The 25,049-nt window shown below is 44.0% G+C and overlaps 1 protein-coding gene and 1 long non-coding RNA gene across 3 annotated transcripts in view; one reads left to right on the plus strand and one right to left on the minus strand.

Annotated features, from left to right (window-relative positions):
- The window catches only part of DET1 (DET1 partner of COP1 E3 ubiquitin ligase), a 51,264-nt gene that overhangs the window by 14,392 nt on the left and 11,823 nt on the right, over window positions 1-25,049 (plus strand). The window contains exons 5-9 of one of the 2 annotated variants that reach the window (XM_070044853.1): window positions 6,231-6,422; window positions 9,645-10,180; window positions 15,012-15,080; window positions 15,544-15,771; window positions 24,108-24,221. In XM_070044853.1, the coding sequence (XP_069900954.1) occupies window positions 6,231-6,422; window positions 9,645-9,834 (382 nt within the window). In that variant the 3' untranslated portion in view covers window positions 9,835-10,180; window positions 15,012-15,080; window positions 15,544-15,771; window positions 24,108-24,221. Of the gene's footprint in view, window positions 1-6,230; window positions 6,423-9,644; window positions 15,081-15,543; window positions 18,365-24,107; window positions 24,222-25,049 lie in introns of those variants that run through there. The other variant, XM_030878678.3, reaches the window with a different exon arrangement.
- LOC138842551 (uncharacterized) lies at window positions 20,138-23,282 on the minus strand. Its single transcript, XR_011377231.1, has 3 exons — window positions 23,191-23,282; window positions 22,917-23,018; window positions 20,138-20,231 (listed from the first exon to the last, which is right to left on the minus strand). It is a non-coding gene; the product is annotated as an uncharacterized lncRNA (long non-coding RNA).

Consider the following 25,049-nt stretch of genomic DNA (forward strand, 5'->3'; position numbering starts at 1 on the left):
GTTGCAGAGCACAGGCTCCAGTCGGGTGGGCTCAGTAATTGTGGCTTGCAGGCTCAGTAGCTGTGGCGCATGGGCTTAGTTGGTCCACGGCATGTGGGATCTTCCGGGACCAGGGATTGAACCCATGTCCCCTGCATTGGCAGGCAGATTCTTAACCACTGTGCCACCAGGGAAGACCCTAAACAGTTTTCTAGTACTGAAAAGTATACATTTCCATGGGCATTCCCTGGTGGCCTAGTGGTTAGGATTCCAGGCTTTCACTGCTGTGGCCCAGGTTCAATCCTTAGTTGGAGAACTGAGGTCCTGCAAGATGTGCGAATACACACATACACACACACACACACACACACTCTCTCTCTCTCTCTCTCTCTTCCAGATTGGCAAGGACCATCCAGTGGTGTGCTGGAGCTGGCTCATTCTGGCTTGTGAGAGCCAACTGTTAAAGTTTCAGGAGTTTCTGCAAGCTGTTAAACACAGCCATTATTAAAAATTAATTATTTTGGGGCTTCCCTGGTGGCACAGTGGTTGAGAGTCCGCCTGCTGATGCAGGGGATACGGGTTCATGCCCCGGTCTGGGAGGATCCCACATGCCGTGGAGCGGCTAGGCCCGTGAGCCATGGCTGCTGAGCCTGTGCGTCCGGAGCCTGTGCTCCGCAACGGGAGAGGCCACAGCAGTGAGAGGCCCGCGTACCGCAAAAAAAAAAAAAAAAAAATTATTTTCTAATTATTAATTCATAATTGTTTTACTGTCATACTCTTGAGGTTATTTGTATCTATTTTATCTGGTAAAAATATTATATAGTGATGTGCTACTGCTCATCTTTTGACAACTCTGCATTCAGTGATGTCACTTTGGTACCTTGAAATTGACCACAGCAGGAGGATTTACACCACAGAAATTGGCAGGCACTGCAAATCATGGCTTTTTTCCCTTCAGAGAAATAATTATTAAACTTATTAGCACATCACGGCTCCATCAAGTAACCAGTACAGTCAATAAATAAAAAACCCATACTGAGGCATATGATCATGAAATTTTAGAACACTGGGGATAAAGAGAAAATTATAAAAACTTTCAGAAAGATCACATACATTTTATATATAAAAAATTAAGTCATTAGGGCTTCCCTGGTGGCGCAGTGGTTGAGAGTCCGCCTGCTGATGCAGGGGACACGGGTTCGTGCCCCAGTCCGGGAGGATCCTGCGTGCCACGGCGCGGCTGGGCCCGTGGGCCATGGCCGCTGGGCCTGCGCGTCCGGAGCCTGTGCTCTGCAACGGGAGAGGCTGCAACAGTGAGAGGCCCGCGTACTGCAAAAAGAAAAAAAAATAATAATAAAGAACTGATGACTCAAAAAAAAAAATAAGCTTTAAGAAAAAAATTAAGTCATTAATGGTATCAGTCTTAATAATAATGCTGAAAGCTTGAAGCCAATACAATTATATATCCTCAGAATTCTGTGAAAAAAATGATTTCCAAACTACAATTCTACATCCAAATAATAGGGTGTAACAAAGACATTTTCAGACACGTAAGGTCTCAAAAAATTACCTTGCATGTTCCTTTTCTATGGAAGCCTCTGGAATATGTATTTTTCCTAGTAAACCATAAAAGAATGGTACAGGGAATAGAGTCTTAACAGTGGAGAGAAGCACAGAGAATTCTGAGGATGATGGTAAAGGGAAGTTCCAGGATGACAGGCCACCAGTCGGACTAGGTGGAAGCAGGAATGGGGAGGTTTCCAAGAGGGATGTATCCAATAAAATGTTAAAATTATTAGAATATCTGATGGGTTTGAGGGTATTAGGAAGAGATTGTCAGTTCTGTTCTAGTGGGGTTGTTAGCATAGGCCTCACCGACAGGGTGATATTTGAGTAAAGCTTTTGAAGGAGGTCAGGGAGAAAGCCATGTGGATATCAGGGGGAAGAATATACCAAGCAAAGGGAATATTAAATCTAAAGGTCCAGAGGTGGATCTCATGCGTTTGAGGAACACCAGGGAGGTCAGGGTGGCCAGGCTGGAGTAAGCAAGAGGCAGAGTAGTTAGAGATGTGGTCTGAGACAGGACCAGACACATAAGACCATTCTAAGGCTTTGGCTTTAAGTGTAGATGAGATTTTGTAGTGTTTGAGCAGAGGAGTGACGTGGTCTCACATGTGTTTTAACAGGATCACTCTGGCTGCTGTTTTGGAGCGGCTAGGCCCGTGAGCCACGGCCGCTGAGCCTGCGCGTCTGGAGCCTGTGCTCCGCAACGGGAGAGGCCACAACAGTGAGAGGTCCGTGTACCGCAAAATAAATAAATAAGAATAGACCATAGGGGGATAGGGTAGAAGTTAGTAGACCATTACAATGATCCAATAAATAAAATTGCTACCTTTTGTTTCCTGACACTAGGATTTAAGTTCTTTTGTGCTCATTTATAGTATCCTAAGCACCTAGAAGAGTGCCTTGCCCATTCTAGGCTATCAGTAATAATTTGTTGGTTGAATAATGGTGGCTTGGATCAGGGTGATAACATTGGGGGTGGTAAGTAATTGTATTCTCAATGTATTTTGAAGATAGAGCCCAGAAGATTAGCGGAGGATGGGATATGGGCTGTGAAAGAGCAAAGTCAAAGATGATTTTAACATTTTTGGCCCAGTCAACTTGTTAAGAGAGTGTTACCATTAAACTCTGATGGTGAAGCTTGTGGGTGGAGCAGGTTTAGGCGAGAAGATCAGAAGTTCTGTAAGTGGAGAGGTCTAGTAGTTTCTCTGAGGAAGGAGTGTCAGATCCTCCTGACAGGTCAAGTACAGTAAGGACTGATAATCAGTGATTAGAGTCATCAACATGGAGATCACTGGAGACATTGATGAGAGTCGTTTCAGTGAGATGGTGGGCGTGAAAGCCTCTTTGGGGTGGGTTTAAGAAAGAATGGGAGGAGAAGAGACAGTAGGAAAAAGTGCTTTGAGGAGTTTTACTGTAAAGGAGAGCTGAAAAATGGTGCATTAGCTGGAGGGGCAAGTGGTGTTAAGTTTCTGCTTTTATTGATATTATTTTTTAAATGGGAGGGGAAAATGGCATGTTTGCAGATGGGACTGATCTGTACATAGGAGGAAACTGATGGGTTAGGAAAAGTTGGGGTGGGGGCAGAATTGGTTAAGTATATGAGGTCAGAGGATAGAACCTAGTGCCCAAGTGGATGGATTAGCCTTCTAGGGCAGCACATACAGTTAAATAGGTACAGATGTCCTAATGGGAGCTTTAAAAAGTTTTCTTCTCATTTCTTCTACTTGTCAGTTACAAAGAAGGCAGTGCCATTACGTGAGGATGAACATGGAGGAGGGGGATGAAATAGTCTTCTAAGAGAGTAGGAGACTCGCTGGACTGTGGGAATGCAGCATGAGTGTCCTGCAGCATTAAGGGCCCACGTGAGTTTATGGATATAAATTTTGTGATTTTAATGATTGTGAAATTTAAGCTGGCTAAGGAAGGAAAAGAGGTCATGATGAAGGCGTAGGATGGCAAAAAGTTGGTAGAGTCAATGGAATTTAGGTCCCATTGGGTCTGAAGGATGTTGAAGCTGGGATGAGTAGAGGGAGTTAGCTGGAAAAGTAGGAGAGAAGATAGTTGGAGTCTGTGGTGCTGCACCCTGTTACAGGGGGGTGCAGTCATTGGTAAGAGTGAGATTGAGGATATGACCATTGGAACGAGTGGCTGAGGCAGAAAGGAAGTCCAGGACCTAGGAAGCCGTGGTGTTGGAAGGATCATCTGTGAGAATTTTGAAATCGTGAATTAAGAGAGGCGTAGTTGGGCAGTGACAGTGAGCTAGGAGTTAATCAGGTGAAGACATCAGAGGGATGACTGCTTCATCTTTTTTTTTTTTTTTTTTTTTTTGCGGTACGCGGGCCTCTCACTGTTGTGGCCTCTCCCATTGTGGAGCACAGGCTCCAGACGCACAGGCTCAGCGGCCATGGCTCATGGGCCCAGCCACTCCGCGGCATGTGGGATCTTCCCGGACCGGGGCAAGAACCCGTGTCCCCTGCATCGGCAGGCGGACTCTCAACCACTGTGCCACCAGGGAAGCCCACTGCTTCATCTTTTAGTTGTTGGGGAGCCTGGAGAGTAGAGGTGGTGGGTGCTCCCGGGGAATAGGAGCTGCTTCAGCCCGTGGATTGTCACGGAGGCTTTGATTTGTGGTTATCATGAAGCTGTGGGCCAGCCCCATCATTCGAATCCAACTTCTGAAGCCAGTGAGTCAGGCAGTATTGGAGTACTAGATCTTCACTGACAAAGGGCTGGAAACCAAAGAGCCCAGGATCTTTGATATCAGCTCAAATGAAAGGGAAAGAAATAAGTTTTGTGTGGCCCAGGGTTTAATTTTATGATTTACACTGAGGCTGTGAAAATTACTGTCAAGAGAAATAATGGAAGAGCAGTGTTAACACTAGGCTTTCTTTTGGGGGAACTGAGAAGTGTTAATGTCCATCTAGCACTGCAGGCTAGCAGTGAAAACAAATCAAAACCCATCTAATCAATCTTTATGGTCTCATCAAAGTTACGAACATTCAAGTTTGTTTGTTTATTTATTTATTTATCGTTTGCTGCATTGGGTCTTTGTTGCTGCGCGTGGGCTTTCTCTAGTTGCGGCGATCAGGGGCTACTCTTCGTTGCAGTGCATGGGCTTCTCATTGCAGTGGCTTCTCTTGTTGCGGAGCACGGGCTCTAGGCACGCGGGCTTCAGTAGTTGTGGCATGTGGGTTCAGTAGTTGTGGCTCGTGGGCTCTAGAGCGCAGGCTCGGTAGTTGTGGCGCATAGGCTTAGTTGCTCTGCAGCATGCGGGATCTTCCCAGACCAGGGCTCGAAACCGTGTCCCCTGAATTGGCAGGCGGATTCCTGCACCACCAAGGAAGTCCTGAACATTCAAGTTTTTTATTCCATTAGTTTCAGGGATGAGATGTTATATCGTATATTCTCCCCTGGACTAAAAAAATTATTTTCCCCTTGATTGTTAAACTATATGATATGCTTCAATATAGAGAATAAAAGAAAAATCAAGCTGATAAACAGTTGACATATTTTCTAAGGAACTGTAGGAAAGTGAAAAAGAAGGTTAAAAAAAATCTAAAATGTCATTACACAAACACAACTATTACCATTTTGATGTATTTCCACCAGTTTTTTTTTTTAAGGCATAAATTTGTGTGTGTGGTTTTTTTTGTTTTTTGTTTTTTGTTTTTTGCGGTATACGGGCCTCTCACTGTTGTGGCCTCTCCCGTTGCGGAGCACAGGCTCCGGACGCGCAGGCTCAGCGGCCATGGCTCACGGGCCTAACCGCTCTGCGGCATGTGGGATCTTCCTGGACCGGGGCATGAACCCGTATCCCTTGCATCGGCAGTCGGACTCTCAACCACTGCGCCACCAGGGAAGCCCCTGTGTGTGTTTTTGATCATACTATATATACAGATTGTAGCCTACTTCTTTTACTTACCATTATGATAAACAGTTCCTCTTTTACCATATAATTTTTGAAAATTATGGTTTTCTATTATTAGGTTTATAATTTTTCTCTCAATTTTTCATTGTCATAAACAGTGCTATATTGAACGTGCACAGGGATTTTTCTTCCTTAGGGCAAATTTCCAGAAGAATAGAAATACTTGGTCAAAGGGTATTAAATTTAGTATTCATTATAATTGTGAGAAATAACTGCTCTATTGTTATTATTAATGATAAGTCAGATAGGTGATTCTGTATCCATGTTACTGTTCTTCTAGATACTGGAGTTTTGGCAGAAGTATAAGTAGCAAGCTCCCAAACTTTATTTAAACAAAGAATGAGTAATTTGTCAAAAGGTTTGATGTAAGTTGGCTTATAACTGATCCCAAGAAGAGTCAGAGGCTGTGTCTGTTCAGGATTTTCTGCTCTGTGTAACTCATTTTTAATGTAGTCTAAGGCTGCTATTTGGAGGAAATAAGTTTGAGTAGAAATATTTGTCATAGATTAGTCATACTGTTGTTAACTTTTGTAGAATATTTGCTAACTTTTCTAAAGTAACTTAATGTTCCCAATTTCTCATTCTATTTTTGCTTTTTGAGAATATTTGTAGCTAGGCAGATTTGTGATGTGTCAGAATTCAATATCTAGATTTTGTTTTCAGAATGAGTTGTTTTTAGACATATGTTTGTCAATTTAAAACCCAGTGCAGTTTATGTGCCACTAACATAGCCTTCCTCACTGGTGCTTTATTTTAGGTTTAAAGACACTATTGTAAATGCCAAGTATGGAGGGCACACGGAGGCAGTACGCCGGCTGCTGGGTCAGCTCCCCATCAGCGCCCAGTCTTACAGTGGTAGCCCCTACCTTGATTTGTCTCTCTTCAGCTACGATGACAAGTGGGTGTCAGTCATGGAGCGGCCCAAGACTTGTGGAGATCACCCTATCAGGTACACCATCCCTGCTTCAGCTGCTCACTGCCTGAGGAGATGGTCTGCTTTCTCTTCCTCTACTTCTTAAACATCTTCACTGTGACTCTGTCCACTTGTACTCATGGGTTGAATTCAGAGGGTAGGCTATTTCTATAATGTGGTGGGTACTTTGATCATTCAGGCACTAATCTCATAAATTAATTAGTTCTGCTCTTTGCTTCTCATCAAAACATCAAATTCAGATAAGTATTGTTCCCTTTTCAGGGTATCCAGAGAAGGAAACCATACTTTTCAATTTAATAATCTAATACCATTTCTTAATAGTGTTTATAATTGAGACTTAAATTTTATCCAGCTCAAATTATTTTATCCTCTCATGTTACCTAATAGAAACGATAGCAGAGACGGTTTGGGAAACAGGCAGGTTTTGGAGAAACTCATGCTTCCTCACTTGGAAGAATTTTGGAATGCAGATCACTGTATTATTGCTAAAACCTTGAAACTAATCTCCTGTAAGCAATGCCTTCCTCACGTATGTCCAATTCACAGACCCGCTTGTCTGTGCTGGGAGCTTGGGTGGTTCTGTGTGCTATAATAGGTACTAGGGAGAGGAACTGGCACCACTGCCACTAGTGGGGTCATTTCAAGGGAGGTGTGTTCCTGGAGCCCTGAGCTGGATTTTGGAAGGTCTTTTTCACATAGAAATAGTGGTAGATAGTATTTCATAATCCAGCTTCATTGTGTATTAAATAGGCTTGTGTAACATACTCTGAACACTTAATCACCATTTGTAATATTTCCTTTGAGAAATTGCAGTCAGGTTCCAAAAGCCAATTAAAAAAATTTTTTATTATGGAAATTTTTTTTTTTTTGTGGTACGCGGGCCTCTCACTATTGTGGCCTCTCCCGTTGTGGAGCACAGGCTCCGAACGTGCAGACTCAGTGGCCATGGCTCACGGGCCCAGCCGCTCCACGGCATGTGGGATCTTCCTGGACCGGGGCACAAACCCGTGTCCCCTGAATCGGCAGGCAGACTCTCAACCACTGCGCCACAGGGAAGCCCTATGGAAATTTTTAAACATATTAAAGTAGAAGAGTATAATGAACCTCCCTGTACCCATCACCCTGCTTCAACAGTTATCACTTCATGGTCAGTGTTGTTTCATCTCTTTCCACCACCACTTCTCCCCTCCCAACTGCCACCCTGGACCATCACATCCCAGGTGTCATAGCATTTCACTTGTAAATATTTCAGTATGAATTTCTAAAAGGTAAGGACTTAAAAACATACAACCTTAATACCATTATTCCATCTTATGAAAATTAACAAAAATATATTAAGATCATCGATATCTGGTGAGTTTTCACATTTCCCTATTGTCTTGTGCATAGTCTTTTTACAGTTTGTTCCAGTCTGGATCTAAACAAGGTGTGTATGTTGTATTTGGTTGCTGTCCTCTTAAGTCTTTTTTATTCTATGAGTTCTGCTTCCCTCTTACTTTCTTTGCAGTGAAATACTTGAAGAAACCAGGTTGTTTGTCCGGTAGTATTCACCACATTCTAGATTTTGCTCATTGCATCTCTGGCGTATTTACTGCCTTTCTCATTCCCCCATATTTCCTGTAAACTGGTAGTTAGATTTAGGAGCTCAAACAGCTCACTTTAAATTATAAGCCCTTTGTGTGCTGGGGACTATGTGGGTAAGGTGAATGTTTTTTTCTCACACGAAAGCAGATAATAGGCCTCATTTGATATTGTCACGAAGCACGAGATACACTTCTCTCCTTTTTTACTTCCCTGTCTTTCTGATTTGAAAAGATTAAACAAATCTGGAAATGCCATTGACCCTGACTTAAAAGATTTTTCTTGTAATTCTTTATTTTTAATTTAAAATGAGAAATGTAGGGATATAAAAGTCATTTGTAGAGGTAATGCCATTACTCTAACACTTATTGTATATTCCATTCTAGTCTTTGCCAGTATGCATGTTTACGTTTACACAGTTGTAATCATGGTTGGCATAATACTTTGTAGCCTGCTTTTATTTAATAAACATTTTTCCATATTGTTACATAGTCCTCACAGTTACAGTCCTAATGGTGGCATATTATTCCATCAAGTAGGTGTACCATAATTGATTTAACTATTCCCCTATTACTGAGCATTATTCTCTCTGCATTTTTACATTAGAGCTAATGCTGTAGTAGGCATCTTTATTCATGTCACTATTTACTGCATTTAAATTAAATTCTGAGGATACAAGTTCTTAGAAATGGGATTGTTGAGTCAAGGGGTATGAATATCTTTACGTCTAGTATATATTTGCTTCCCAAAAGGGAAATTATAGAGCTCTTTATTTCAGAGCTCTTTATTTTCTAGAACTTCCCCCAGTTCAGCCCCAACGCTGCTGATCATCTCTAGTTCCCAAGTTCACAGGGCACTTATTTTGCATGTGGGAAAAAGGCATTTATTTAAGTATTGGGATGGATGGAAGCATCTTTATTCTTACTGTGTTAGATGAAAAAGTAAAAACTACTTAGTATTTTGTATTTGTGTGTGAAAAAGAAGAAGCTTCTAAAGGAATTTATTCTTAAAAGTGAAAAACTCAAATATAGCCCTAGACCTGCACTGTTCTATAGTAGCTACTAACCTCATGTAGCTGTTGAGCACTGACATCACTAACATGTGACTAGTCCAAGTTGAGATGTGCTCAAGTGTCAACACACATCAGATTTCAAAGGCTTAGTACAATAAAAAATTTTTTTTAGTATCTTTTATATTGATTATAGGTTAAAATGATAATATTTTAGATACCAATATTGGGTTAAATAAAATATTATTAAAATTAATTTCACCTTTTACTTTGTTTAATGTGGCTACCTGAAAATTTAAAATAATGTATGTGGCTCACATTTCATTTCCAGTCCTGGCCTAGGCAATCTTGGGCAGGTCGCTACTGGAAAAGGGGAGGCTGTAGTTAAGGCTGTAACTAAGGGTCATCTTGGGAAAGAGAAATGACCCAGTGACTCAGGACAGCACAGGGAAGTTCATTATCACCCTGCCCGTAAAATGAGCTGATCAGACAAAGGTGATTTTGCAGTTCCAATAACCTGGGGCTGCTGTTAGAGGAGATGTCATCAGTGAGGTTAAATAACGAGTTGGCACATTTTCCTGCTGTTCAGGTTTCTAGACGGTGGTCAGTATCTGTCCCATCCTCTCCTTCTCTCTTGTTCTGTTTAGGTTCTATGCCCGGGACTCTGGTCTGCTCAAGTTTGAGATTCAGGCAGGCTTACTGGGCCGTCCCATCAACCACACGGTGCGACGCCTTGTTGCCTTCACCTTCCACCCTTTCGAGCCTTTTGCTATCTCTGTGCAGAGGACTAACGCTGAGTATGTTGTCAACTTCCATATGCGACACTGCTGCACGTAGGTGCCTCACCAGAGTGGGTCATCCGGTCTTCCAAGACTCTGCCTCCTTCATATCTCAGTGGACTGTAAAGCAGAAGCTCCTGACTCTCAGCCTTGTCGGTTCCAGACTGTATACCTCAGATGGGGAGAGCCAGGTGGCTCAGCCTGACGGAATTTTTTTGTCATACACAGTACAACTACCGATCGACTTAAAGTCCTCTTACCTTTTCCCTGTGGGAATGCCCAGCATTAATTAAGTCCGTTTAAGTTTTTTTTATTTTGCATTTTATTGCTATGAAGATGAGAGCATTACACCTCTGCCTCCTTCATGTCACTTCTTTGGCATTATGGTATGCAGCCTGAAGCAGGTAAATCTTGTTTACTCATGAGAAGTATGTACATCTTTCCACTTAGCCAATAGCAGGGCTGTCTTTATAAGAAAAAAAAAAATAAAGCCTTGGTATTTTCTTACTTAAATATATCCTGTTTAATGACTGCCTTATGTTCTGATCTCACCAAATGTTTTTCAAATACATGAGTTCCAGGAAGGACTGTGAAAGGGACTAGAGGCCATAGATCCAGCAGCTGCTCTTGGGAGGACTAAGTGATGTGTGCTAGCGTGGAAGACAGCTATCTGCCGGGATTGTTTCCTTCCCTCGGGTGTTCTCCTGGTAATTGTTACAGCTGGAGGAACTGGGCATAATTGCACATCCTCGTGTGGAAGCATGCTCCCATCTGCACCATCTGCGTTGTGCAGGTGGAAGAGTGAGCGGTTCTCACTGCCACAGCAGAAACAAACACTGTGCAGCACTTACTGTAATTTGGGTAGTGGGAGCTGGCAAGCTCCAGGTGTCCCTAAAGAGATCAGACAGGTTGTTCCTGGATGGCTGAGCCATCACTGCTCTCCTACAAACACCTGCCAGCCACCAGTCAGCATCCTTCTGTCACTTTCTCAGCCTCCTCCACAGGGCTTGTCAGGATGTTTATGTTTCATCTTCATACTGTGCCCACCATTTATGTAGTAAGCTTGTTTAGTAGCCTTTGACTTTGAAGGTAGCTTTCAGAGCAGGCTGGGAAAGGAGCCGTGGATGCAGACAGCTGGATCCTATATCCCTCTACCGTCTAGGTCCTGACTTCCCTTGGGAACATAATAAATGTGATATGAGATGCTGAGCCCCACCAAAACCAGTTCAGCTTATTTCATAATCTTCAACTTCGAACAGCTAAATTAATTCTCATTCAGCATTCAACATAAGATTTGAGCACCTACTGTGTGTCAGGTAGATGCTGTGCCAAGATGTTGAGGGTGAGGAGAGAAATAGGCAAATAGAATTATAATGCAAAATGGTAAAAGCCGCATTAGTGTATATCTGGGAACAGTGGAGGGGGCTGAAGGAGAGGCAGAGAAGGAAGGCTATACTGGGGAAGGGACACTGAAACTGGGTAAATGGGAATCTGTCATGTGAACCAGGGCAGAGGACATTTCAGGGAGAGATCCAGCATGTGCAATGGCATGGAAGCATCAGTAGGGCTGTCACGGTTGTGAAACGGTGAATAATCTAATGGCTACAGCACAAGATGTGTGGGGGGCCTAGGGCAACAGGACTGAGTCACTAAGAGGAACCTTGTGCATGGTGCTAGGGTGTTATGCAATGGAAGGCGTAGTATGAATTTCACAAAGATAGTTTTCAGCGGTCTGGAAGGTGGCTTGGAGGGAGTAGAGATAGGCCAGACAAGTCAGTGGTAATCCAAAGGGAGAGCTTGAACACTATCACTGGCCATCTGGATGGATGAAATACTGAAGCATTCTCCCAGATTCTGTGTGTAGGTCATGAGGAAATCAGGGTCCCAAAGCTGTCACATGTTTGTGGAGCTGAGTGAACCTTTCTTGGTAGAAGCCCTTTACCTGTAGCTTTTTCTTTATACCAGGTTGCGTGATTGTACCTGAAGACTTGGCAGAGCAGAAAGAGCACAGAGTGTAGAGTTACTCGGGCCTCACTGTGAATCCTGGCTCTTCTGCTCATTAGCTGTGTGACCAGTGGGCCAATTTCCTAGCCTTTCTGAGGCTTAATTTACACTTCCCTCCACCTTAGTCATGCATTCCCTTGGTCATATCTTAGATCTTTTCATCACCTCTAACTGCTGAGCCATCCTCATATACTTTTCTTGTCTAATTTCCCACTCCCTGAAATTGCTGTTTTCATTTCTTCGTTTCACGTCTTCATTTCTCTTTAAAGCCCCTCCTTTGATTTCTCACTGATCACCTTGCCACCTACTTCATGGCAGAAATAGAAACGATCAAGTGGGGTTTCCTTATCTTTCCTTTACCATGTCAACCATGTGACTTGCCCCTATGCCCATTCTCTGCCTTTCCTCCTGAATGAAATAGCCCTGCTACTATAAAAGGCCAACCCCTCCACCTCTTCACTGAATCCTGTCTCCTTTTGACTTCTCAAGGTCTTTGCTCTTGCAATTATTTTCTCTCTCCTCCATCTTTCTCTTGTTAGGTCATTCCCATTAACATAAAGATATGTTCGAGGATGTTTCTTCTTTAAAAACTCCTGCTTTGGCCCCATTTCCCCCTTTAGTTACTGCTCATTTCTCTGGGACCTTCACAGAAAAACTTCTCAGAAGAGTTGTACATGTTTTCACTTCCCCACTTTTTTCCTCAACCCACGCCGATAGATTTCTGTCCCCATTACTCCACTGAAGCTGCCCTTGTCTGAGTCACCAGTGATTCCATGTTGCTAATACAGTGCTCACCTCTTGTCCCTCTCTTAGGAAGCCTCCTGACATTAGGCATAATTGATTTCTCTGTATATCAAGAAACACTTGGTTTCTAGGATAGTACGTATTTTTGGTTTTCTTCCTGTCTTACTAATTGTTGCTTCTTTTTTTGTTTTTTAAATTTTAATTTATTTTTGGTTGCATTGAGTCTTTGTTGCTATGCGTGGGCTTTCTCTAGTTGCGGTGAGCAGGGGCTACTCTTTGTTGTAGTGTGGCAGGTTTCTCACTGCGGCGGTTTCTCTCGTTGCAGAGCACGGGCTCTAGGCACGCGGGCTTCAGTAGTTGTGGCTTGCGGGCTCAGTAGTTGTGGTGCACGGGCTTAGTTGCTCTGTGGCATGTGGGATCTTCCCGGACCAGGGCTCGAACCCGTGTCCCTTGCACTGGCAGGTGGATTCTTAACCTCTGCGCCACCAGGGAAGTCCTTAATTGTTGCTTCTTGGTCCTGCTTGCAGGCTGCTTCTCTGCTCTATCTTTAGATGTTGCAATGCCCAGCCCTTGGCTTTGGATCCTCACCTCTTTTTCTCTATATATTCTTTCTTAAGTTGATTTCATCCATTCCATGGTTTTAAATTCTAGGTATAAGCTGATGATTCTCAAAATGATAATTCTGGCCCTGACCCCTTCCTTGAACACCAAATTCATATATCCCATGGTTTATGTGGCCTCTTCATTTGGAGATCTAACAGGCATTTCAGAACTAGCATATTCAGAGCAATGCTCTTGATTCTCACCTCCACCTCCAACCTGTTTTTCCTCCAAGATTTCCCAAATGACTTCAGTGTCTACCCATTTACTAGAGGCAAAAACTTAGGAATTATTCTCAGTTTTTCTTTTTTCCATCCCCCACATATATGACTTCACTCTAGGGGTGTGCCCTGAGCAGTCTAAACCAATCATGGTAGTCCCATACTCCTTGCTAGTGACTAGAACTAGACTAAGACCAGTCAGCATAAGGGGTTAGTTTAGGAATATCATGTGACTTAGTTCAGGTCAATGATACCATGAGATAAAGGTTTCTGGGGCTTCTGGGGAAACATTTCTCTTTAGAATATGTTAGTGAGGAAACACGTAGCCCATATTCTCACCATGCAACACCCTATGATCATATTCAGTAAGAATCAGCCTTAGGATGAAGCTGGCCTTCTGGGTGGGAAAAGGAAGAGGAAAGAACCGGAATCATAGATGACACAGTTGGCTGATTCAGACCCAACCCTGAAACCCACCCTACATCTGGATTTCCAGTTCGGTGAGGCAGTAAATTTCCTTACTATTTAGGCCACTTTGAATTAGATTTTCTGTTTCTTGCAGTTGAAAGCAAATTAATAGATGCAAAGAGAAAGGCAGGTCGCCTGTGGAAAGAGTCATGAAATTCCTGCTGTCTCGGGACCTTCCTAGATTCAGTTCCAGTGTCCGTGAGGCCCAATTATGATTCCTAGTCTTGGATTTCTGTAAGATTTCTGGCTCTCCTGTGCAGGCATCCCTGAGCTGGCCTGGCTGTTTCTTGTACCTAAAAGGATTATAGTTAAAATGGGAGGTAAAGCACTCAGCCCACTGAGTACTTGACCCATAATTAGTTCTCAACCCCTATGTGTTTACATTAACTTTGTTTCTAAAGGATTTAAAGCTGCTTTAAGTAAATCCTAGTGTCTTCTCTCCACAAATGTTCAAACAATAAATCTCGAGAATCTTTGGAGAAACAAGTTCTTTGAAACCAAAATGTTGAAGAAAAGCAGAGACTTCAGGGGATATACCTTTCAGATTAAATACCTCTGTCCTCTCAGCCCTACTCGGCAGGGAGCTGGCATGTCAACAGTCAGTTTGAAGCTGCTCTGGACCTTTGAGAGAAAACGTCCATTTAAATTTAGCAGAACCTCTTTCATTTAGAGTCCTTACAGAGAAGCACATATATCAGTGAAAAGCCTAAATTAGATAATTTTTAAAAGAACGGTAGCTTCATTATTTTCAAGTACACAGAGTAACTCCATGTCAGCCATGAAGTGTTCCTTTGTAGAAGCCCTTAGGGACTTTTCTTAATGAGTAGATTATAATTATTGGTAATCAGCATAATGGTTCTCTGCAGTGTGTGCTTCCAAAGCAATGGAGCGTATTAAGTGGTTTTGATGTTCTGGGGGTAATTTTGTTTACAACATTAATCTGCTCAGTGTATACCCTTTATAGCTATAACCCTCTGTTGTTTAAAAAAAAAAAATTCTGAAGGCTCTCTCCATCGTACAGCATTTGATTATCAGAGGCAGAAACAATGTAGGAAGCAGAGAGATGCATAGTAGGACTCAGATTCTTTTTTTAAGATTTTTTTGATGTGGACCATTTTTAGTCTTTATTGAATTTGTTACAATATTGCCTCTGTTTTATGTTTTGGTTTTTTGGCCACGGGGCATGTGGGAATCTTAGTTCCCAGACCAGGGATCGAACCTGCACCCCCTGCGTTGGAAGGTGAAGTCTTAACCACTAGACCGCCAGGTAAGTCCCAGACTCAGATTCTTTACAGAGCATGCTCTGATAGAATTATGAGAACAGATCGGGCTTGCAAATGAGGGCTGTGCTACTAGCTTTGTAGCCCTAGGGTTGATAATAAGAACTTGACCGAAGTCTCAGTTTATCCTCCTCTAAAATGGGGATAATTTCTCATTTGCAGGGTTGATGCGAGCACTAAATGAGCATTAACTAAACACTCCTCCTTTCCTTGGTGACCAAGCAACAAGAGCTTGCCCTTCTCCAGGTCCAGCCCTGATCACCCACAGGAGACTGGTGGCATTACCTCTGTCTCCACTTACCCAGGTCTGAGAAGATCAGAACATCCCTAACCCTCTTTGCAGCCAGACACATTGGACAGAGGGAGCTTCATTTGCCACGAGTTTGTTGTTGTTGTTGTTGTTTTTTGTGGTACGCAGGCCTCTCACTGTTGTGGCCTCTCCCGTTGCAGAGCACAGGCTCCGGATGCGCAGGCCCAGTGGCCATGGCTCATGGGCCTAGCCACTCCGCGGCGTGTGGGATCCTCCCGGACCAGGGCACGAACCCATGTCCCCTACATCGGCAGGCGGATTCTCAACTACTGCGCCACCAGGGAAGCCCTGTTGTTGTTTTTGATCGTTCGCATTTAGTAAGGGCTTACCATGGACCAGAAGCTCTGCTAAGCACCTTACATGGGAAGGTATTTACCTCACTGCATCAGTTCTGGGATGCATTTTTCAAAATAGGAGTGTATCTAATTGGCATCTTGTGAGTGTCAGCCAGGCAGCAGTTGTGACGTCACTGCTGTCACCACCTGTGCATGTGCACGTTGAGCATGCTCTTCATATTGTCATCACTTCTGTCAAGTAATACGCATTATTGATGCCACATATGTTAAATGTATGTGCTGTGTAAGATGTCTTCCAAAAGAATGCACTGTGATTTGATATTACAATGAAAGGTTATTTTGTACTCAGAAAGGTACAGAAGCAAAGCAGTGCGGTTCGGTGTTAGTGAAGCAAAGGTTTGCCATTGGAGGAATGAACGTGAGACTGTATTTTTTGCAAAGCAGCAACTAAGTGCTGCTTAGAACTAAAGAAAGAAAGATCCACACTAGTAATTGAAATTTTACTGACATGCTGAGATTGGTGTGAAAGGTTTGCCTATCAAACACCAAGCAAGGTAAATGAATGAAGGGGAAACTGTTCCATCCTTTGGAATAAATGGAAGAATTTCTTAATGTAGTGAGAGGTCTACTGTGACCATTTCATGCAGATCACAGGACTAATCATTAAGGTGTGAACCAATTTGTCAGAAACTTCATGCTGACTTTGAGCAGAAGCTGATTTGCTTCTAGGGATATGTGATTCAATATAGGAAGAAAATGAAATTAGACATGAGGTCAAATAGGAAGCGCTGATGAAGCTAGGTATTCTTCATCATGGCTTGGATGCCTCCAATCTAAAAAAGGTCTAAAATGCTCTTTGAATAGGTATACATTTTAAGAGAATCGAGATTTGTTTTAATCAGTTATGGTAAGACACACAGACATGGAGATGACTGTCATGAGGGAAGTTTGTTATACTCAGAAGTCACTAGAAATAGGAAGCATGGCATAGGGAAGCACCCGGGTCAATCAGGAGTCAGAGAGAGTGAGGGGAAAATGTGTGCAAGAGCCTCTAGGGTGGTTTTTACGAGAAGGAACAGGCGAGTCAGAGTGAATAGGCTTGGGATTGGCTAATCTGAATAATTTTGGTGGGCTCTGGGACAAAGGGCTGTCACTAGTTGTCTCATATCAGGCCCTGGGTGATTAGGGCAGCTGGATAATGCCATAAAGGAGCTGGTTAGGTACTGACTCTGGATTGGTGTGTAATGAAAGGCACACTCCCAGAAAGGTTGTTTGCTAACCCTAGGAATTAGCTAACCCTGGGAGGGGCATTCCCTACAGGGTCAGCAAGGCCCCAAGATGTCAAAACATCAGAAAATAAAAGGCATGGTTCATACTGTACAAAATAGTAATTGCAAGTAATAAAAAACATTGCCATGGTTGAATTATCTGGGTTCTTTTTGTTAGTGATACATTGTGGTAACCAGCCTCCAAGATGGCCCACAGTTATCTCATCTCCTAGATTCATGCTCGTGTGTAGTCCCCTCCCAACATTGTATTTGGATTGGTCTGTGTGAGCAGTAAACAGCAGAAGTGGTGGTGTGTCACTTTCAAGGCTCTGTTATAAAAGACATTTCAAGGCTTGGCTTTTGCATCTACCTTGCCCCTCTTGAATCACTCGCTCTGGGGGAACCAGCTGCCATATCATGAGGACACGCATATAACCTCCTGGAGAGGCCCACTTGGCAAGGAAATGAGGCTCCTTCCTCACTCAAAATGTGCGTGTGACTTTTTAGAAGCAGATCCTCCAACCCCAGTCAAGCCTACAGGTGACTGCAGCCTCATGAAAAACCCTGGTTGGCTTATTTCATTCATTTATTAAACACTTATGGAGGACCTACTAAATGCCAGGAACTAGGAATATAAGATTGTGTAAGTCATAGTTCCAATCTTTGAGTTTCTAGTCTGGTAATGTCTTCAGATACCGATCTCCTTCTCTTTGAAAGAAAGAGGTGTCTTGCCCTCTCCCCGGCTCACCCATCCCACCATCAGTAAAGTGACCAGGTAACCAGTCTTTGAGTGTGTGGAGTTAGGATGGAAAAACTGAGTGGTGGACTGCTTTTTTGTGGGAGTCCACTGTTTCTCCTTGTTTCATTAACTCTCTGATGATGAAGTTCTGTCCCCTGCAGGCAGCATTACAGTGCCCCAGGAGAGCTGTTTGAAACTGCCGCCTGGCAGTAAGTAGTACACAGTAACTCTAATAGCAGAAGCGGGTTTCCTGGCTGGTCCCATTCGGCTTCCTGAGACTGGAGATTGCCTGGTCTTCAACTACCCTTTCTTTTCCAAGCTTAGTACTTAACTCTCCAAGATTAGAAGAAGAGGCTGTCTCTTATCCTTAGTAAATTGTTGAGAGAATAGAGAGGGGTCTATATTTCTACTAAAAGAAAAGGAAAAAAAAGGATGGAAGGATGGAAATATTCTGAACAGAGGAACAAAGAAGTAAAGGGTAATTTTCAGGCTTCCCTCAACAGCTTTTGTTGGGCGTTATGAGGTTTGAAATATGTCCTTATGGAGGAATGTGTTACTCAAAATAAATTGCTTCTAGATTGTTTTTCCAAGTCAATTTTTAAACTTTAAATGTCATTCTATTTATGTTTTTTTAAAAATAAAGTTTATCTGAAAAGTGGTTCTCAACTCAGTGTAAGTTAGGGTAAAAGTTGAAGTAGTGGGCATGTTAGAATCTTGATGGAGATTCCTTTTGAAAAAACAAGTCTGTATCATTTTTATTGAGAAAATGAAAAAATGCATATGTTTTCACATTACAAACTGTGGAGACATTGAAAAAAAAACCTTATCTGATGAGGTGAAGCAGAAGACACAGGGATTCATAACCGGAATACATCCACTCAAAATCCTAGAGGGAGAGGGGATTTTCCTGGTTATCAAGTAGGGAGATGACTTTTGGAAGACTGGAAAACATTTTGTTAGAAAGATGGCAAGTTTCATAAAAAAGACTTAATGGAGAAAGTTGGAGAAGGAACATTTCTATGAGTCTCCTGAAGAGAAGATTCAGGGAGGGGCAGGCAGCAAGTGCCAAGGTCGGAGAAAGATAAGGTACACAAAATGGGCCTATAATTGCTGAGGTGCCATTGTCTTCTAGATTTCTGTTTATAATTTTGCAGTGAGTAAGCCCCTTTTAAGAAGGGGAAAAAAAACCTCCATAAAATTGAATACATACAAATGAAAACTTGGCAAAAAATATCAAAACAAAATCCAATGGCAAATGACAATCCATTTATCAAAGGATTAATTTCCTTAGCTTAAAACATTTAAAAAATATATAATAAACAGATGAACAATCCCAAAGAAAAGATGGGCACAGAATATTATTATCAGGGTGTTCACAGAAAAAATAAATACACGTGATCAACTGTATGAAAAATGCTTATAATATTTATTTTTCACCCATCAGATTAGCAAAGGTTAAAAATGTTTGATGACTCAGTATTGTCAAGAAGGTAGGGTGCTCTCACCCACTGTTAGTGAGAGAGAAAGTTGATTCGGATTTCTTGAAAGACAAAGAGTAGTGTCTTAATAGATGTGCATATCTTTTAGCCCAGTTAAATTCTGTGTTAGTAAGCCAAAACGTGTGCATATGTGACCAAGGTATATGCCTAAGGCTTTTCATTGCAACTTTTTTATTATGAAAAAGTGGAAACTACTAAATGTGCATCAGTAGAGATAGACTAAATAAATTATGAAATGTCCCTAAAATGGGTTCTGATACACCTGTCAAAAATAATGAAACAGATCCATACATATTGATTTGGAAAGCTCTCTGAGATATATTAATTGAACAAGTGTGTTTAGTGTGATGCTATTTTTTATAAAAAAGAAAAACGACTAAAATCTGAAATGAAATTGAAATCAATAAAGACATAAATACATACATGCTCTTAGAGCCGTAAAACATTTTTGAAGGCCCACAGAAGATGTTGTTAATGATGATTCTCTGTGGAGAGTGGGCCTGGGGGTGAGGGAAGGTGGATATTTAATTTTTACCTTATCTCCTTTATCTTTATGATTCTTTTACTGTAAACATGTATTACTTAAAATTTTTTAATGAGTTTTTTCTTAATTTGTAACTGGTAAAAAACACGGGACATGAAATTTACCATCTTAACTATTTCTGAGTGTACAGTCGAGTAGTGTTAAGTACATTCACATTGTTGTACAGCTTATCTCTACAACATTTTTAAAAATTTATTTATTATTTATTTTTGGCTGCACTGGGTCTTTGTTGCTGTGCATGGGATTTCTCTAGTTATGGCGAGCGGGGGCTAATCTTTGTTGCGGTGTGCGGGCTTCTCATTGCGATGGCTTCTCTTGTGGAGCATGGGCTCTAGGCGCGCAGGCTTCAGTAGTTGTGGCACGCAGGCTCAGTAGTTGTGGCTCACGTGCTCTAGAGCGCAGGCTCAGTAGTTGTGGGGCACGGGCTTAGTTGCTCCGCGGCATGTGGGATCTTCCCGGACCAGGGCTCAAACCCGTGTCCCCTGCATTGGCAGGCAGATTCTCAACCATTGCACCACCAGGGAAGCCCACTACACATTTTCATTTTGCAAAACTGAAACTCTACAACTTTTTCAACTTGCAAAACTGAAACTTCTATACCCATTAAACAATAATTCCCCATTTCCCCCTCACCCCAGCTCCTGGTAACCACCATTCTACCTTCTGTCTCTATGAATTTGATTACTTTAGTTACCTCGTATAAGTAGAATTATACAGTATTTGTTTTTTTGTGTCTGGCTTATTTCACTTAGCACAATGTCCTCAAGGTTCATCCATGCTGTGGCATGTGTCAGAATTTCCTTCCTTTATAAAGGCTGGATAATATTCCATTATATGTATATAGTATTATACATTTTGTTTATCCATTCATCCATCATTGCTGGACACTTGGGTTGCTCCCACCTCTTGGCTATTGTGAATCATGCTTCTATGAATGTAAGTGCGCAAATAATCTCTTTGAGATCTTGCTTTCAATTCTTTTGGATATATACCCAGAAGTAGGATTTAATGAGCTTTTAAAAGTGTTTAACCAATGAATTCACCTGTAACAGCAGAAGTGGTATTAGGTAGCCACTCTGTGGGCTTAGTTGAGCTGAGTAGTCTGAGGCCAGGATTTTCTTTACTTTACCAACCTCCTGGAGGTTTAGCAATTTCACTCCTGTCCCCTGAGCCTTTCCTCTGCACTGACAGGAGGGGCCTTAACAGGCTTGTGAACCTGCTGCTCCCAGCCCGCTCCTGCCTGCATTGATTCGGCACATTTCTATAGCTCCCTGAAGGAAGAGACGCTGCAGCAGCATTTAATTAGAGGCCAAGAACATGCTTTCCGAGGGACACGACTTATTTCTCAGCCAGCTGTTACCAGTTGCTCCCTAGCAACATGCAGCACTCACATCTGATTGCTTCTCTCCAGACAAGGTGGGTGGCTGGCCCACCTGCTGTCACAGCCTGGGGTGGGGGTGAGTGGGGGTGGTCCCTGGGTCTAGGGCTGGCTCTCCAGGGGAAGTGAGTGATCTGAACCTGTTATTCCTGCAAAGCCAGATATGGTGCTAAAGCTCCTGACCTGCCTACTCCACCCCGCTCCTTCAAGTTCATGATGAGAGCAGAAAGAATGTCACCAGCTATAATACAGACAGAGCAACATGGTCCAAAAAAGTCTGCTGGGGTTGTGAAGTGCAGCTGGGAGACTTTAGGGGAAGAGAGAGATCTTGCCCCACAGTAGGCGGAGCCTACCTTTCAGGAAGGACTTGGTGGGTGTTGGAGGCCCTGGGGGCACCCTGTCCCAGGCAAGGGGAAAAGGAAAGCCTCGTTCCTGGTGGCTCCAACTGCTCTGGGTTTCCAGGGGCTTTGGAAAGGGGAGTGGGGACAGAGATGTCAGCAGCAGCCACAGCCCCGAATCTGAACTTGCCACTCCTTAAGGGGTGTGAGAGACGGCTACTCAGGAACCAGACTCTGGGCCCCAGTTCTTCCCAAATGCTTCTGCAGAGGCTGCAAACTGGACGCTTTGAGATGAGATGCTGCTCAGTGACATGCCTTTTAGGTGTAAGTGGTGTTTTTACAGATTTGAAGGTGTATAAAATATCCTGCATTTTCACATTGCCGTCAGGAGGCCCGCAGTCCCACGGTTGGTGCCGTCTTAGACTGGGCGAGTGTGCCTCCGGCTTGCATAACCCACCTCACCGATCCATTGGCTTGTTTGCTGTGTGACCCCTGCACCCTTCTGTATCCTCAGCAGTGTGAGGGAGGCTGCTTCTGCAGGGGTCCTCTTGTATTTACTCATTAATTCTTTTCACAAACATTTCTTGAGCTTCTGAGCATCGCAGCCTGAGCTAGGCACTGGGCTGAAAGGACAGTAAGCCATGGTCTTTGCAGACCTGAGTTGACAGACCAGATGGGGAGGCAGAGAAAGAAGCTCTGAGAGCAGGTGAGGATTCACTGAGAACAGGTGAGAGATGGGTGCATAGGAGCCAGGGGAGCAGACACCTGGGCACCTGACCTAGGCTGGTGGGGTCCAGGAAGGCTTCTGGCAGAGCTGTGGCCTAAGCTGAATTCTGAAGGATGAGAGGGGTTAGCCTGGTGAGAAGAGGGGAGAGGAGGGGAAATGGAAGAGAAGTGGACCCCAGCCAGAGGCATTGACCACTCCCTGCGGGAGGGAGTCCAGTGAGTGGCTGGGACTTTGGTCTCTAGAATTCTCATTCCACACCTTCTCAGTCTATGACGCTAGAGCGTCGCCTCTCTGAGCCCGTTTTCTCACATATAAAAAGGCATGATAATACTGACTTTCGAGGGTTGTTGTGAGGATGAAATTAGAGACTGCACATCTGGGTCCCCTTTGCTGTGTAGTTGGTGCCCAGTACCCATGGCAGAAAGCGCTCGTCAAGTGCCAGGCTAGGCAGCCCCTCTCCCAGGGAGCACACACCCTCTCCCCAGGTTTGGGTGGGCGCAAGTGAGTGTTTGAAGGGTTAATCTGGCATTTTCAAATCATTCTACCCGTGGTGAGAAAGGACTAGCTTTTCCGTTTCTAGAGAGGCCGTGGGGGATGGCAGCCCTCAGTTCTGGCTTCCCTTCCAGCTGCTGCTTATGGAGGAAGTGAAAATAGGAAGCCACCCCCTCCCAGTTCCCCCACTGCGCAGGCAAAGGCCAGCTCGTCTCAGCCTGCAGACACCTACCAGGTATGTGTTTTCTTTTGTGCGAGGCACAACACAGCAGGACGCCTGCTCGGGTGGGTGTGGAGGAAGGCCGGGGAAGAGCATGTCCTCTGCACACCTTCTCTAGAAAATAGAACAGAGAGACTGGGCTCGGGCCACCTGGTGCTGCAGGGATCCCAGGACGGAAGGCAGTCGTGCGCTGCAGCATCACTGTGGTGGGGCATCACCGAGTCAGAGGCCATGCAATTCAGAAACGCCCAACAGTTTCAGGTTCGAGGTCTCCATTCACCCTTACCTTGCCTTTCGTGGGCTGTCCCCCGCAGTTCTGCTTTTCAGACCATTGAGTGCCATTGTCATTTGTTTGCTTCCCCCAGCATTGGAACCTCTTCCTGCGTTTGTGGGATTCTATATTTTCTGAGTTCTAATAGGGAGCAAAGACCAGCTCCCCCTACAGGGGCCTCATAGCTGAGGCTCTGCCAGTTGGCCCACCCGTGGCAGACTTCCTACTCCGCTGGACAGGAGGGGTACATGGAGAGACCCTTTCCTAGGGCAGTGGCCCCCAAATACTGATATTTTAGTATAAAACTGTGTTTTCCAAATCCAGTTCACATCTGGAAACAGCATACAATTAGTGGGATTCTGCCGCTGGAGTAATGAGGATTAGGCAGCATGATTCCCAGGTTATGGACTAGGAAACCAACTAGAGAACAAGAATAAGGGAGTCACTGACAGAGCCAGAATTAGCGTGCAGGCCTTTCCACTAGATTCTGAAGGTCCTCATAGATTACAGGACGCTTTCCGAAGAAGGTTATAAAGGTGCTTCTTTAGCTTTCCTTATCGAGTGCAGACAGATGGAGTTGAAGGCTCTGTTTGAGTTAAAGGAGAGGTCTGCTGTCGGGGTGCCTTCTGGAGGGTCCGAGGGAATGCAGGGGTCTAAAAAGAGCTAGTTGGGACTTCCCTGGTGGTGCAGTGGTTTAGACTCCGAGCTCCCAATGCAAGGGGCCTGGGTTTGATCCCTGGTCAGGGAACTAGATCCCACATGCATGCCACAACTAAGACCCAGCACAACCAAATAAATAAGTAAATATAAAAAAAATAAAAAAGAGCTAGCATTTCTCGGGCACCTGAGTCAGGCACTGTGTAAAATTCTTTATCTGTGTTGACTTACTGACTCAGCTCAGCTCTCTGAAATGCTTTGTCCCCATCTTATAGATAAGGATTCAGGCACAGAGAGAATAAATAACTTGCCAAAGGTCGCAAAGCTGGAGCCAGAATTCAAATGGACTTCAGAGTCTGCAGCTCAGCCCCCTACACCCTCCGCATGTGGTAAGGGGCCCTGGGGAAGGGCGTGGGATAGTTGAGGGCAGATGGCATATCTGGGACTCACTGCTGGCAGTCAGCCGGCCTCGTGGGAAGGGTGGAAAATCCCCATCCGAGCCACAGAACCAAGCCAGGGGGATGGGAGGGGTAGTGCTGTGAGGGATAAGGGCCGTCTTGAGGACACCTGAGCATCTCTGGCCAGGGAGGGCGGGTGGCAGATGGGCAGCCGTGGAGCCCAGCCCCGACCAGCTGTTGTTTGCAGAGGAGGGCAAGTGCATGGTGACAGCTGGATTAGGTGTGCCCAGCAACCTCAGTGACCACCGGGTGGAGATGCACAGTGGGCCCTTTTGGCTGCCCCTTCCAGCACCTCCGAGCCTGGGGAGCTTAGTGCTTGCTAATCTCTGTCCCCATGGTAGCAGGAGGTGACGGGGCCATCGCTAAGGCCATGGAATCTTCCACCTCGTGATGGCCAGGGAGCTTTTCCAAAGGTTCAGAGAACCTCCTCCCTTCTAGAAAGTGAGATGTAAAACTAAGGTGATGGGCCCAGTGTCTGTAACTGGTGAGTGGTATCTCTCCTGTCCTACTCAGTCCGCCTCTTGTCCACGTCCTCTGTATCTGCTTTGATTTGGGCCTGCTGGTTTCATTGGTTTTGTCTGCCCTTCTGTCTGTTTCTTGCCTCATTTCACAAAGGATTTGAAGCAGCTCTCAAAAGTACATTGAAAGTAATAGGACAATGAAATATATATTTGAGTAGCTTGGGGCCAGAGGACTATATGGGTAAGCCACTGGAGGAGTGTATGGAATGCTGCGATTCCTTAGTGACCCCTTTCCAGA

Source organism: Globicephala melas, chromosome 2 (genome assembly GCF_963455315.2).
Source record: "Globicephala melas chromosome 2, mGloMel1.2, whole genome shotgun sequence".
NCBI lineage: Eukaryota > Metazoa > Chordata > Mammalia > Artiodactyla > Delphinidae > Globicephala > Globicephala melas.